This window comes from Phacochoerus africanus, chromosome 1 (genome assembly GCF_016906955.1).
Source record: "Phacochoerus africanus isolate WHEZ1 chromosome 1, ROS_Pafr_v1, whole genome shotgun sequence".
NCBI classification, from domain to species: domain Eukaryota; kingdom Metazoa; phylum Chordata; class Mammalia; order Artiodactyla; family Suidae; genus Phacochoerus; species Phacochoerus africanus.
Genome location: NC_062544.1, coordinates 103,546,601 through 103,561,824, shown reverse-complemented (window position 1 = coordinate 103,561,824; position 15,224 = coordinate 103,546,601). Strand labels below are relative to the sequence as shown.

The following is a 15,224-nucleotide window of genomic DNA, read 5'->3' as shown; positions in this document are numbered from 1 at the left end:
CACTGCACCCCTGCCTTGACAGATGTGCACCTAGCTGGGGGCTATGGAATCTGTCCTCAGCCTGCACCTGAGTGGGAAGCCCACCCATGCTAGCAGACGCCTGGGCAAAAGAATGAGGACAGTGAGGAGGCGAGTGGCACCCCTGCCCACTGCTGGCCCACCCCTATACCCCAGTCAGACAACTCACTGCCCCCTAGGACATTAAGGACTCTGGAGGTTCCTGTCTCGTCCACTGGCCCTTGGTCTCACTCTCCTCCAGACACAGCCAGTTTTGACCTAGCCATCTCATGTCCAGCATGCTACCTTTATTGGAATGAATTACACCCTAGCTCCCTGAAAAGGGGCCATTCTTGGATCTAGAGGACTGATCCTGCCCCTCAAGCTGGGGTGGGCCTGGAATTCATGGCATAGAATCCATGGCCGCGTATCCAACTATATGCACCCAAGATCATCTGAGGGTCTGGCCCTCAGTCCTCCTGACCATCTATTTCCTCTTCTCTGGTATGCAAAGACTGGTTGGAGGAAGAGTCTTGGTCTATATTCATCATCGTGGCATTGAGAATGGTGTTCTTGGTCACTTCCTCCATCACATCATCACATAACATGTCCTCACTGGAAACATCATTGCTCATGGTCCTGAAGAAGCCAGTGGAGAAAAAGGTTATGAACTGCATTTTCTGGGGACTTGAGAAAAGCAGCACTGGCCAGACCTGGCCCTGCATTCCTGAGAAGTAGGGCTTTCCCATGCCTGCAGGTCCCCAGTCAAGCTTCGCCACAAACCCACGAGGGACCCTCTCCTTCAGGATCAGGCCTGTCCCATCTCCCAACCCTAGCGAGACCCTTCACTCTTCAGCATCTTTGGGACACTGTCCACCAACTTCATCAATAGCATTTACCGAGCACTTGCCTTGTGAAACACTGTGCTAATTACTCTGTGTGGGTTTTACCTTCCCCAAAACCCCATGAGAGAGGAAGGCCAGGCTCCATGTCCTTACCTCTCTGTGCCTTGGTTTTCTCACCTATAAAATGGGGGGTAATGACAGGACCTACCTTGCATGTGGTTGTCATTAGGACAAGGTGTCAAGGGGTGAAAAGGCATGTGTCTAGAATAAGACCTGACAAATGGGAATTGCTCAATATGGTTAGTTTTTTGTTTTGTTTTGGCTGCGCCTATGGAATATGGAAGTTCCCCAGGCCAGGGGTTGAACCCACACCACAGTAGTGATCTGAGCCGCTATAGTGACAACACTTAACCTGCTGCACCACAAGGGAAGTTCAGCTATTGTTACTACTAAGTTATCATTCCATTTTGAAGACATAGACATTGAGTCAGAAATATTAGGTAACTTCCCAGTGCCTAAGCTAGGAAGTGTGAGCAGTGAGAGAAATCCAGGCCTTCTGGCTCCTGGACCTGTGTTCTTTTTTTCTTTTTTTCTTTTTATGGCCACACCTGTGACCTATGGAAGTTCCCAGGCTAGGGGCTCTAATCAGGGATCAATGCTGCAGCTGCTGGCCTACACCACAGCCATAGCAATGCCAGATCCAAGCTGCATTGGTGACCTATGCTGCAGCTTGCAGCAACACCAGATCCTTAAACCACTGAGTGAGGCCAGGGCTCAAACCCACATCCTCACGGACACTATGTTGTGTCCTTAACCCACTGAGCTACAACAGGAACTCCAGAGAGCCTGTGTTCTTTACTATGCTGTTACTCTGCTGCAGGGCCCTCCCATCTCTACACTGGGGCAAACACCTATTTGTTCTTCAAAAGTCTACGCAAATGTCACTTTCCCTGTGAGGCCTACCTCAACTCCCCAAACCAAAGCTTCTCCCTCCTGAACTCCTATAGGTCCTGTACATTACTGTCAGAGTCCAGTGGTGATAGCTGTTTGCACATCTGTCCCCCTGTAAGCTATGGCTTGCTTAAGTCTGGGGACCTCTTCCTCTGACAGTCCAGCCCCGGTACAATGCCTAGCACATGTGGTGCCAGTGAGAGTTTGAAAACAAGGCAAAGGGCAGGAGAGTAGTGGGGAGGAGTATGGAGAAGGGCCAAAGGCAGGGGCCCCTGTACTACAAGCAGAGGGTGCTGTGGGACATGCTCAAGTCCAGGGAGAGGGTTGGTTCTACCAATCATGACAACCTTCTCTGGGGGCACTTTGGAGACCAGAGACCAGAAATGCTCATAAAGCAGTTGGGTGGAGCCCATTTTGAAAATGGGGTCCTGGGCTGTAGGGGCAACAAGACCAGAATCATAAATCAAGACTGGGTCTTTTTCATTTGAAGATCCCTGGTGGTACAGTGGGTTAAGGACCCAGCATTGCCACTGCAGTGGCTCAGGTCTCTTATGTGGCATGGGTTAGATGGCTGGCCTGGACATTTTCGCATGTAACTGAGCTGCCCACCCCCCAAAAAAAAGACTAGGTCCTTGTTGAGGAACTAGGAGTCCAGAAAGAAAAGGAGAGGTACTCAGAAACCTGGTTCTAAGCCGGGTCTCTGCCCTGGGAGGGGAGGGAGCCCAGAACATCTGCAAGGGCACCACCCAGTCCCAATAGGCACCAGAGGATGAGGACAGGAGAAGACCTGGCCCAGGCTAGGTCAGGAGAGTCAGGCAGGATGGGAGCTGGCACAGGCTGGGCTGGACAGAGGTAGGCGACAGCATCTAGGAGAGCTGGGGAGACTGCTGTGGACATAGAACATCCTTGTGTCACAAGACCTTCTGGCAAAGAGGAAGGGATGAACAGTCCCTGACATACTCTCACGGCCAAGAGCTTGAGAACCAGACCCTGTTCTTGCCAAAACCCAGGATCCTCACACACCTACCTTGTCAGTAGAGGAAGATGCTCCAGGCTATCAAGGAGGGGCTGACCTTGTGTTTCTGGCAGCTTGGAGCAAAGGTACAAGGCCATGGTGGCTGAGATGGTGCAGAGTAAAATGGGTAGGATGGTGGTGCTCTGGCTGACAAGCATCAGGGACAAGATGCCTCCAGCTGCCCAGAACAGACACATTAGCCCCAAACCCGTCGCCCTGGAAAGGGAGGTGAGAGCTCACTTGGGGGGCTTCTTGGGCCCAGAGACTGGAGAGGGTAGAAAAGACAGCTCCTCCATACCCCACACCCTCTTCTCTACCCTCTCCCAACTCAGTGTACAACCTTGGAGAATTAAGCTCTCCATTGATGCAAAGTAAGTAGTCATTTCTCCATGGGGTCAGGAGTGGGAGCAGACAGACCCATACAGCATATTATGGGGATGTGGGGATGGGTGGGGAGGAGGATACATGGCTATCACCAGGGGCTCCCATGGAGAAGGGCCTGAACATCAGAGTGGCCCAGACATATTTCAGGTGGTCAGTGCAAGTCAGGGACTGGAGTCGGACTGCCTAGGTCCAAATCCCACTTCTGCCACCTGCTATGTCTGACCTTGAGCTAGTATCCTTATCTCTCTGACTTTGGGTGTGAAATGGGGTTAATGACAGTGTTGGGGGGATTTTGTGTGTGAGGGTTCAATAGAGTAATCCATGTAAATTGCTTAGCAGGATGCCTGTCACCAGGTGAATGCCCAGTCTTAGCAGCTGTTATTCATCTTGTTATTGCCCCACCCTCCCCAAGCCTCCATGACCATCACCCACCAGGCTGCCTACCTGAGGACAGTGGGGAGGAGCTCAGAAGTGTAGAGGAACAATAGGGTGACCGAGGCAGCCAGGCTGAACTCTCCAAGCACGATTATCAAGACCAAGAGGGATTTCAACTCTGTGGCCAGACAACATGGTCACTTGAGTCTGTGGCCATGCTCCCCTCGGGGCAGGCTGGGGAGGCCTGCCCATCAGCCCTCCCTCGATCCCTCTCAGAAGGCACCTGAACAGTCCCCCCACCACCACCTGGTCAGCTGGTCAGCAGACTCAGGCATTCAGTCAGAGGAGGGTCAGCCAGCTAGAGGCCCAGGCAGGCGGGGAGTTAGTGTATCTATAGGGAGAGAGTTGGTCAGTGGAGTGGGACCTCTGTGGCCAATCAGGTCACCATCTACTGTGTGGGAAACCCTGTTTCTCAGGCGAGGGGAAGCTGGGAGCAGACCCTCCGCTCAGTGACCTGGAGCCAGGAATTTCAGCCCCTCTCCTGTCAGCCTCTGCTGGACCCTCCCCTAGCCCCACTTCCCACCCCTCACTGTCCCCTCTGGGTCTGGCTTTACTTGGCTCTGGGACTGAAATCGGAGATTTAGTTTTATTTATTAGGGATACTACTTCTAGTTCCTCTCACACATTGGAGAGTTGCAAACATTTCTGTTTGACTCATTATAGACCTACTTTAGAAAAAAAACAACATAGAAATTTAATAAATGGCTTTGTTTCCACCATTTTGTTTTAGCCAGTCAAAACTGCCAACATCTGGGGGAGGAAGAGTCCAGGTCAAGACACACAAAATTCCAGCCTGCAAGGAAAGTGAGGGAGCCCCTTCAGGCAGACCCTGGATGCAGCCTTCCCCGACCCCAGCAGCTGGGGTCAGCAATTCTGATCAAATGAATGAACACCGACATCTTTTTCTTTTTTCTTTTTTGCTTTTTAGGGCCACACCCTCGGCATATGGAGGTTCCCAGGCCAGGGGTCAAATTGGAGCTACCACAGCCACAACAACACCAGATCCGAGCCGTGTCTGAGACTTACACCACAGCTTACAGCTCACGGCAACACCAGATCCTTAACCCACAGAGGGAGGCCAGGGATGGAACCCGCAACCTCATGGTTCCTAGTCAGATTTGTTTCCACTGCACCACGATGGGAACTCCCGAACACCGGCATCTTAAAGGCCATATCCTCAGCCCTGCCATGCTCTTCTAGCCTTGTGACCAGGGCCATACGTGTTGTTCTAGGGTTCTTTGAAATTTTGAAAATATTGCCAGCCCTTCCATTTCCTTCCCTACTTCTGAACTGGCAGGGTGCAGGGCTCTGGGCTCCCCCCTCCCCCACCGGGAAGGCGTGGCCTCAATCCAATAATTGTTCCTGAGAGTTTGGCCCAATGTGATGCTCAGCCTTCAGTGGGCAGGTGGTTTATTTTCCTGGTGAGGATACAGATGAGACTGGGCTGGGGCAGCAGCTGCAGGAAACAGCTGGAATCCGGCAGAAGACAGCTGCCTGCTGTCCGGCACAAGGACAATTCCTCTGGACAGCATGTCTTCCCTACTGGGCCCTGAGAGCTGCAAGCGCCCTGTCTTGGGACCTCCCAACCCTGGAGAGGGCAACGCTCTAGTGAATGGCTCCTGCTCAACTTGTGCGTCTGTGGGGTGGGGGGCTGTGGATGCATGAGGCTGACTCTGAGGGGGTACGGTTCACAGGTCAGGGCTGGAGGCGTTGAGGAAGGGGTTTGAGGAAGCCAGAAGGCTGGGGGGTGGGTGCTCTACCTGAGGGGAGGACAAGGCTAAGGAAGCACAAGAGGGCGCCTTGGAAGAGAGTGAGCATCAGGCTCCACTTCCTCTTAAACCGCTCAAGGAGAAAGATGCAGCACAGCCGGCTGGGCACCTCCATGATGCCGGGAATCACCTGTGTGAGGTGGATGTCCACACCCAGCTCCTTCATCTTGAAGCTCAGCATGTAATAGCTGCAACCGATAGCAAACCTGCAAGGAAGCCAGGAGAGAGACACTCAGAGGAAAAGACACACACAAGGCTGGGGCCAAAAAAAATAACAGAGGCAGAGGAAAGAGCAGCAGGGTGGCAGTGGGGAGAGAAAAAAGCACTAAGATCTGGGGGCCGGCCAGGGTCTGCATGCCTTGGTCCCCCACAGCCTGCCCACACCCCTTCTCTCCCCAGATCCCTGGTCTGCACACCCATTTGCAGTCCCTGCCGCCAGCCCTGGGCACTCACCACATGGAACACAAAATCAAGGCCACCTGGCAGAGATGCTTGTTGCTATAGAAGTCTAGGATAGAGGCTTTAGCCACCTTCTTTCCTGGTAGCTGCAGGTACAGGATAAGCAGGACCAGCCAGAGGCCAGGCTGAGACCCCAGCTTGCTCCCTCCCCGCACAAGACCCACAAGGCCCACCTGCCTCCCACAGGGCCAGCCTGGCCTCTGTCTTTCCCCTGGCAGGGTTCAATTTTGATGTTACCATTTTCCTCAGGCAGTGGGTTGGGCACACCCTCTGGGCTGAAGTCCCACCTGGAAGGATGCGGAGGGAAGAGGTCCTACCCACTCCTGGCCTGAGGCCTCTTACCTTACTCAGCAGACTTAAAGGAATGGTTTTCTTGTTCACGCCAGCTGCATAGCACAGCAACTGTGTGGCCTCCTCTAGCTTCCCTTTTGTCATCAGCCACCGTGGGGACTCTGGAAGAATCCTGCAGGGCCCATCCTTTTCTTATCCATCACTCCAAGATGCTCCTCAGACTCATCCCAGGTTAGCCCCATCCCAGCCTCAGCTGTGGCCATCTTGCTCCAGCCTGAGGTGACTCACATGCTGGAGGCCTTGAAGATGACCATCACCCTCTGCCCCATCCCACGCCCCCTCCTCACCGCTGGCAGTAAGCCTTTCCCCAGCTACGCACAGTACCCACTGCTGTCCGTAACACAATGGCCACTGGCTGCCTCTGCACTACAGCTGCCTTCCCCGCAAGCGCCTTGAAGAGTACTCTATTTTCTTTTTTTTTTTTTTGGCTGCTCTGAGCCATATAGAGTTCCCAGGCCAGGGATCAGATCCCAGCTGCAGCCATGACCTAAGCAGCAGCTTCGGCAATGCCATATCCTTAACCCACTGTGACGGGTCGGGGATAGAACCTACATCCCAGTGCTTCCAATTCACTACCGACCCCGTTGCACCATAGTGGGAACTCCAAATTCTCTATTTTTCTCTCCTCCCCCCCTTTTGCCCTCCCTTTTTCTTTTTGCATGTGGAAGTTCCCAGGCTAGGGGTTGAATCAGAGCTGCAGCTGGTGACCTACACCACAGCCACAGCAATGCTGGATCCTTAGCCCACTGAGTGAGGCCAGGGATCGAACCCGAATTCACATGGATCCTAGTCAGGTTCGTAACCTGATGAGCCACAATGAGAATTCCCCAAGTTCTGTATTTTCTATCTCAGGGTCAACCCCACCTGTCCAGGCATACGGAGGGCACCAGCCCACACCCTCTATTAGAGACTCCTTCTTAAAGGTGGGGATTTTCCTCTTTCCTCTCTGTTTCCTAACAGCCTGGAGAGTATGGGGAAGGGGCATGACCCTCAGGTTTGACCCCAGGGCCCAGCCCTTGCCTCCGTGAATGGAGATCTCCACTTTGTTCCATCTCCTCCTGGCCACATCCTCCATTGCCTTTGACCTCAGAATAACTTTAGGCCTTCAGTTCTTCCCAGGCTGAAGAATCCACACAGACTAATATTTAAAGCTTTTTTTTTTTTTTTTTTTTTTTTTGCTGCACCTACAGCATGCAGAATTTTCCCTGGTCCAGGATCAAACCATCGCCACAGCAGTGACCCCAGCTGCTGCAGCACCACCACCAGATCCTTAACCCCTCTATTCCATGAGGGAACTCCAAAATGAGACTTTTCTTGAAACTAAGAATAATTGGAAAGAGATGGAACTTGCCCAAGATATTGTCAAGTGTCAGCAAAGGGACAGCTAACAGGACATGTCTGAAGTAAGTGTTTGAAGAAAACCGTGCCCCTTTTAATAAGCTGTCTCCTCATAGAATGTCAAACTATGTAGACATCCACCAGAAGAAAAAGCTAAAGGAGATCACTGTGACGGTTTCTGGGGAAAGATATAAGGGCTGAGAGGAGCTGCCACTGTTGACTTATTTTTCATCAGGAATCTTTTGGCACCACTTGATTTTTTTGGCTGCATCTGCGGCATGTGGGAATTTCCCCACCAGGGATCAAACCTGCACCACAGCAGTGACAATGCCAGAACCCCAACCCCTGTGCCACCAGGGAATTTCTGGTATTACTGAATTTTTAACCATATGCACCTATTGCATTAATAACATTTATTTTTATTTTTATGATTTTTAAAAATTTTATGGCCTCACCTGCACTATATGGAAGTCCCCAGGCTAGGGGACAAATCGGAGCTGCAGCTGCTGGCCTATGCCACAGCCACAGCAATGCCAGATCTGAGCCACATATGTGACCTACTCTGCAGCTTGTGGCAATGCCAGATCCTTAACCACTGAGCGAGGCCAGGGATCGAACCCACATCCTCACAGACACTATGTCAGTTCTTAACCCACTGAGCCACAACGGGAATTCCTGAATTAATAACATTTAAAAAGTATTTTAAGGTCAATGAAATCCTCTTTCTTAGCCATGTGACAGAGCCACACCACCCAGCATCAGCTGTCTCCTCACATTCACTAGGGTATTTCAACAACTATCAGATGAGATCAGGCACATTCAGGGTGGTATGGCCATGAACTCAGTGACTATCAAAGATGGTCTCTAGCTTCTGCATGATTTGGCAGATCTCCAAGGCACCTATGTGCCCTCACTCTCAACTGGTAAGCCCACTTTTTACGATCCATATTGTGTATGGTGCAGTGGTTAAAAGGCAGGGGCTCTGAGGCAGAATTTCCTGGTGGTCTAGTGGTTAGGACTCGGAGCTTTCACTGCCATGGCCCTGGTTCAGTCCTTGGTCTGGGAATTGAGATCCTACGTCAAGCCACTGCGCAGCATGGCAGAAAAAAAAAAAAAAATGGGGGTTTTGCAGCCAGACAGTCTGAGTCAAATCCCACGTCTACTAATTTTTAGCTGTATGACTTTGGGCAAATTATTTTGGCCCTCTGAAGCCTCTTTCCTTGCTCCCCACTCCAGAGACTCACACCTATCTTCTTTTAGGTGTCATGATACATGTGATCATGTCAAGATGGAATAGGATCTTTCTTCACACACAACTGCCTGACCCTTAACAAGATGATTTCAGCTTTCTCACTCTCACCTCCCTATCTGCCCTCTCTGTCCCTGTTCCTCTCCTTTTGCCACCTGCCCACAGCAGGCAGTGCCATCTTGCTCTAGTGCCCAGTGCCTCCTCCTTATTCCTCCAAGTTTTACTCTATCAGTTGTCCCTTCATAGCTTCAGTTGTTCAGGTCTGTGGCCTCCTTACAACTAAAAACACCAGACACCAGAGGCCCTTCTCTGACTCTGTCTAGCTGCTCACAGACGTCCCCGCTTTCCTCTGCCTGCTTCAGCATGACACTGGGAAAGTGGCATCTCATGGATGGCCCTTTTTTTTTTTCCCAGCTCCTCCTCAACTTCCTGCCATTCCACGGAAGCACCTCAAGGTCACTAAGGCCAACAGACCCTTCCCTAGGCTCATCTTTCTTGCTTTCTGTTTGGTGTTTTTTTGTGTGTGTGTCTTTTTGTCTTTTTAGGGCCACACCCGCAGCTTATGGAGGTTCCCAGGCCAAGGGTCCAATTGGAGCTGTTACTACCAGCCCACGCCACAGCCACAGGAATGCCAGATCTGAGCCGCATCTGCAACCTACACCACAGCTCACGGAGGCGCCAGATCCTTAACCCACTGAGCGAGGCCAGGGATCAAACCTGCAACCTCATGGTTCCTAGTCAGATTCGTTTCCGCTGGACCATGATGGGAATTCCTCATCTTTCTTGCTTTCAACCCTGACCATTCCCTTGTCTTGAACTCTTGCCTTTCAATCCTTTTCCTTCTGATTTTCTTACCACCTCTCTGACATCTCTTTGAAAATCTCCTCTGATGGGTTAATGCTGGGGTTTCAGAGGCTCTGCCCTTGGCTCTTTCTCATCTCATCCCATATATTTTCTCCCAGGGAAAATCCAATTCACCCTGCCCCTCCCAGGACGCTCCATACCCCCCAGTCTCCAGACCATCAGACCCATCCTTGTGCACGCCCTGTATTCATTTGCTCACCAGATATAGGAGATGAGGAGGAACGCAGGTGTCCCACCCACCAGAAACAGCAGCCGCCAATGAGGAAGGTTGTAGGCAAGCCCTGTCAGGTACAGGACCCCCACAGCGAAAAAGCAGCCTTCCAGGATGATGGCATGGGCCCGGTGCATGCCCACTAGCCACTCAGTGACTGTACAGAGGCCGAGAGGACAAAATCAGAATCAGTTCAGAGTTCTCAGGGCTGTGCCTGCACACAACCTTCTGAGATGCCCCAGTCCTATTAGGGACAGTTGAAAGTGGGCAAAAGTTCTTCTGCCTGCTCAAGATCTGGTCCTTCAAAGCCAGGCAGATTGCCTCTGTGCCCCTAAGGCACAGTGTAAGCCCTTGCCTGAGCTCCCATTTCCAGACATAGCCTCCAGGCTGTCCTCAACCTGGCTGTTCCCTCTGAACATCTCCCAAGGGACCATGTACCTTTCATTGAAAAGGCCTGGTCTGGGCACAGGACCTTCCAAGAGGCCTGACATCCACAAGACAAGGCATCGCTGTCCTTGTCTTGGCTCTTAGTGCTTCAGTGCTTTGGCCACTTAGACCTTGGGCTCTGTGGCGGACCCAGTTCCCTCTGGCTGGGCTCTGGAAAGCTCCCAACAAGAAGTAGTTTCCATACCAGGTGATGGCAGCTGTGAGGCTAAATGAATGTATGGGGACTTGGGGCTTTCGCACCACACAGGCCAGGGGAGACCCTAAGCAAGTCGATTAACTTCCTGAGGCTCAAATATCCTCCTCGACTAAAGGAATAATAGAATAGTACCCAGTGAATATAGAGCTACCAGGATTAAAAGAGACAATACATATAGAGGACTGGTCCTTCTTAAAGGCTCAATAAGAGTAAGTCATGGGCAGCAGGGTGTAGCAAGGGGCATGAGGGAAGAGATATGTGGGGTACCAGGAGGATGAAGGACACAGATTCTCTAGCATCTCTAGGCTTCTACTGCCTGCCCAACTAGGCCACAACTCCATCAGCAGTTCTGAGGGCTGGATCCACCCCCACCCCCCAGCACCCCACTCACTTAAAGACAAGCTGCTGGTGCTGTAGCCCACCACAGCCTGGGACACGAGGAAGCGGAAGAACAGATATTGATGAAAGCTTTTGACAAAGGCTGTCCCAAAGCCAAAGATGATCAGCTCCAGCAGTGATAGCAGGATGGCGGGGTAGCGACCCAGCCTGTGGGGGTAGAAGGGAGGCTGCGCCATGCGCGAAGTTCATGGACCTCCATGGTTGGCCCCAGCCCGTACCCAGCACCAGGTCTTGAGCCACCCATCTGCCTCCAGACAGCCCTCACCCTTGCTTCCCCCAAAATGAGATTCTTCAGATATGAATGGCCATGAAGAGGAGGCAGGGGCGTCCTGGGGACCAGAGGGAACTCTGAGAGACTTACTTGTCACTTATGAACCCGAAGATGAGAGCTCCTATCAAGAAGCCTGCCAAAAACATGGTCTGCACCATTTCTGGGTTCGGTTCCTTGCCGCACACCAAGTCAAACTGGAGGTTATACGCAGGGATTGGCCATGGACCTCCATGCAGGGCCTTCTAGGTCCAGAGACTGAGCCTCCCCCAGGGTGGGCCTTTTGGCAGAAGGGCCCTGGAACAGGGGCAGGTGGTTGCGCTGCCTGCCTCAGCCTGGTACCTCTGCATCTCATCCTGCATCTAGCAGTCTCTGGGGGATAGGCCTGGAGATTGGGACCAGAGACACAGGGACAAGAAGCAGGACAGGTGGAGAGGTAACTGAGCAAAGGCCAGAAACATTGAAGATCTTTTCCCAAATACAGATGTGAGGCCCCAGCCTGGAGAATCAGATTGGGCAGGTCTGTACTGTGACGGGCCCAGGTGGCAGCTTAGGAACTCCATAGGAGGTACCAAATCAAGGTTGCCGCCTTTTTTTTTTTTTTAATTTTTTAAAATTATAGTTGATTTATAATCAAAGCTGCTGCTTTTCCCAATCTTCTGTGATTTCAGAGGGCAGAGCCACCACTATAGAAGCAATCCCCTGGACAGATGACAAAGCCTGCCACCTGCCATCTGCCCCTGCCAGCTCAATCCACTCTAGCTTCGTAGCTAAGATAGGCAAGACCAGGGCTAGGAGGCAGGAATCCTGCCCTACTTCTGCCCTGGCTCTGACTTTGGGGTAACCTTGGGCCAATTGCTTCCCTTCCCTGAGCCTCCCTTTCCCCATCCATCCAGGGAGGGTGAGGGCCCTGGGGTCGCTACCGACAAGTCAGGACAAGGCATACCTCGTTGATCAGTGATCGCCACTTGACCTCAGGATAGAACCACCCATCTTGACATGAGTCTGTATGGTTGAGGCCAAATTCGATGATAGTCTCCAGATCCCAGTCCACAGGCAAGTACATGAGACATGTCAGGAAACTGCCGTTGGGTGCTCGGGGCAGGGTCAGATTCAGCTGCTCACTCTCTGAAAGGCTGGGGTCCAGGGCCAGTATCCAGCTGGTGTTGCAATAGGGCTTCTGGGGTGTGAACACGAAGAGGTCAGCAAACATGAAGAAGGCGGACAGGATGCTGGGAATGAAGGTGAGGGCCACCAGCCTCCGCTGGAATGTGCCAAACTCCCCCATGGCCTTCATGATGTTGGCAAACTTATCATTCTGCTTGGCTTCGATGGCCCTTAATCTGCGTAATAGCAGGTCCATAGACCTAGGAGGGGGGCCTTCTGTTGTCTCAGGTCGGTGGGAGTTTCTGAAATGACGCTGGGATTTGAGTTCTACTCTGAAGTCGTTTTCCTTTGCCATCTGTTCAAAGAAAGGATGCAGCTCAGTCTCCATTGATATCACCTTTTAGATATTAGAGATGAACACAGCAGCCCACTGGCCACGAATGAGTCCATCTGGCTTGAAACACTTTTGATTCCAAACTTGATGTTCTCTGTGGTGCCCTCCTTTTTTTCTGAAGTTTCTTTGTTAATTTGTCCCATCCCCCACTGGCCTACCCATCCCTGAGGCCAACACCACAGCCACAGCAAGGCCAGATCTGAGCCATGTCTGCGACCTACACCACAGCTCACGGCAACGCCGGATCCTTAACCCACTGAGCAAGGCCAAGGGTTGAACCTGCATCCTCATGGATACTAGTCAGATTTGTTTCTGCTGAACCAGGACGGGAATTCCAAGATTTTTTTTTTTTTTTTTTTTGCCTTTTTGCCTTTTTTAGGGCCACACCTTCAGCAGCACATGGAGGTTCCCAGGCCAGGGGTCGAATTGGAGCTGTAGCCACCGGCCTACGTCACAGCCATGGCAACGCCAGATCCAAGTTGCATCTGCGACCTACACGACAGCTCATGGCAAGGCCGGATCCTTGACCCACTGAGCGAGGCCAGGGATTGAACCTGCAACCTCGTGGTCCTAGTCAGATTCGTTTCTGCTGCACCACAACGGGAACTCCAAGATTGTTTTAATGTTTTAGAAAATGCTCTGCTTCTGTTGCCATGAATATGTTCTGAGATTTCCTGCAACTTCCCAACTGAAACTCTGTTTACACACACCCCACAGAGGCACCACAAGCCTTGCAAAAAGTAGGAGAGTTCTCTGGGCACCATCCTTAAAAATAAAACAAAACAACAAAAAACTGGCTTACAAGTGGCCAATAACTGAGGACAAGGTGGGTAGCTGAAAGACTTGGGCGCAGAGGTGGGGAGCCAGGGTGGGATAGGGTGACAGACAGCAGCAGAGGGCCAACCTGGGAAGACAGATGAAGCGGAGGAGTGAGGTATCAACACTGACTGTGAGAATGTTGCCTTGGAACAGCGACAAGGGGAGGTGGGGCCAGGGATATATATGGCAGGGACACGAAACTAAGCTTAAAACTCTTGTTTTGGGAGTTCCTGTTGTGGCTTAGTGGGTTAAGAACCCAACTAGTATCCATGAGGATGTGAGTTCAACCCCTGGCCTCACTTGGTGGGTTAAGGATCCAGCGTTGCCATGAACTGCGGTGTAGGTCACAGACACTGTTCGGATCCCTCGTTGCTGTGGCTGTGGTGTAGGCTGGCAGCTGCAGCTCCAATTCGACCCCTAGCCTGGGAACCTCCACATATCATGGGAGCAGCCCTAAAGGCACAAAACAGCAACAACACAAAAAATAAGTTGTTGAAATAAACACATTAAAAGGAAGGTTAAAAAAATTCAATAAGAAGATTTAGAAGACAGATCTGATGGGCTTCCAGCTGGAGGCCCAGTGGGAGGAAGAGAGAAGTAATACTTAAAGAGACAAAAGCAATTCATTTTCTATTTTTATTTATTTATTTTTTTTCTGGCCACCCATTCAGCATATTAAAGTTCCCGGGCCAAAGACTGAATCCGAGCTGGGACGGTAGCAATGCCAGCTCCTTAACCCACTGCATCAGGCTGGGGATCACATCAGCCCCTCCAAGAGACAAGCCAGGTCATTAACCCCCTGTGCCACAGAGGGAATTCCATAAGCACTCCATTTTCTAAGACTTGAAAAACATGAACGCTTAGATTCAGAAAATGGCATATCCCGAGTAGGAGAAATAAAAGAGAAACCCATTGTAACAAAGCCGCAGAACACCAGAGACGAAGAAAAGATCTTCCGATAAACTAGAGAGAAGACAGGTTTCAGGGGGCTCAGTGGGTTAAGCATCTGGCATTGTCACTGTAGTGTCACTGCTGTGGTATAGATTTGATTTCTTGGCCCAGGAACTTCTACAAGCCTTGAGTGTGGCCAAAAAAAGATAAAGTGGTGGGCATCAATAATATGTCAGGATGGGGATAATTAGAGCTGAGGTATCCTAAAATCTGTTGTTCAGGTGTAGGAGAGAGAAGCAAGATTTCAAAGTCACATTTTCATGATAAAATTTCAAGGATAACCACCACAATAACGTACCTAGAAAACAGTACTGGAAAAAAAGGTAGACTAAAAAGAAAACCTGAAACAAAAAACCTCAATCCAGAAAAAGTAAAGGAAAGAGAGGAAAAAAAGAAACATAGAAAAAGTGGATTTCAGTAATTGTGATTAGACAAATGAATCAAAATATATCAATTATCACTAGTTAAAAGAGATAGTTGGATTGAGATTGTTTAAAGTCAAATTCGGGAATTCCTGTCACGGTTCAGTGGAAACAAATCTGACTAGCATCCGTGAGGACGCAGATTCAATCCCTGACTTCGCTCAGTGGGTTAAGGATCCAGGGTTGCATGAGCTGTGGTATAGGTCACAGATGTGGCTCGGATCTGGCGTTGCTGTGGCTGTGGTGCAGGCCAGTGGCTACAGCGCATCCTCATGGATCCTAGTTGAGAGTTCATTTTCACTGTGCCACAATGGGAACCCCCAAAAATTTCTTTTTAAATTAAAAAAAAAAAA

General features: G+C 50.9%; 1 protein-coding gene across 1 annotated transcript; it reads right to left on the bottom strand.

The window, feature by feature from the left end:
* Positions 1 to 467: 467 nt before the first annotated feature.
* On the bottom strand, positions 468 to 12,640 carry SLC22A14 (solute carrier family 22 member 14). The gene is given in 10 exon segments (XM_047751741.1): positions 468 to 636; positions 2,821 to 3,024; positions 3,637 to 3,790; positions 5,388 to 5,602; positions 5,850 to 5,947; positions 6,198 to 6,318; positions 9,857 to 10,025; positions 10,903 to 11,057; positions 11,272 to 11,375; positions 12,125 to 12,640. Coding segments are annotated over 10 exon segments (1,905 nt in total).
* Positions 12,641 to 15,224: the final 2,584 nt, after the last annotated feature.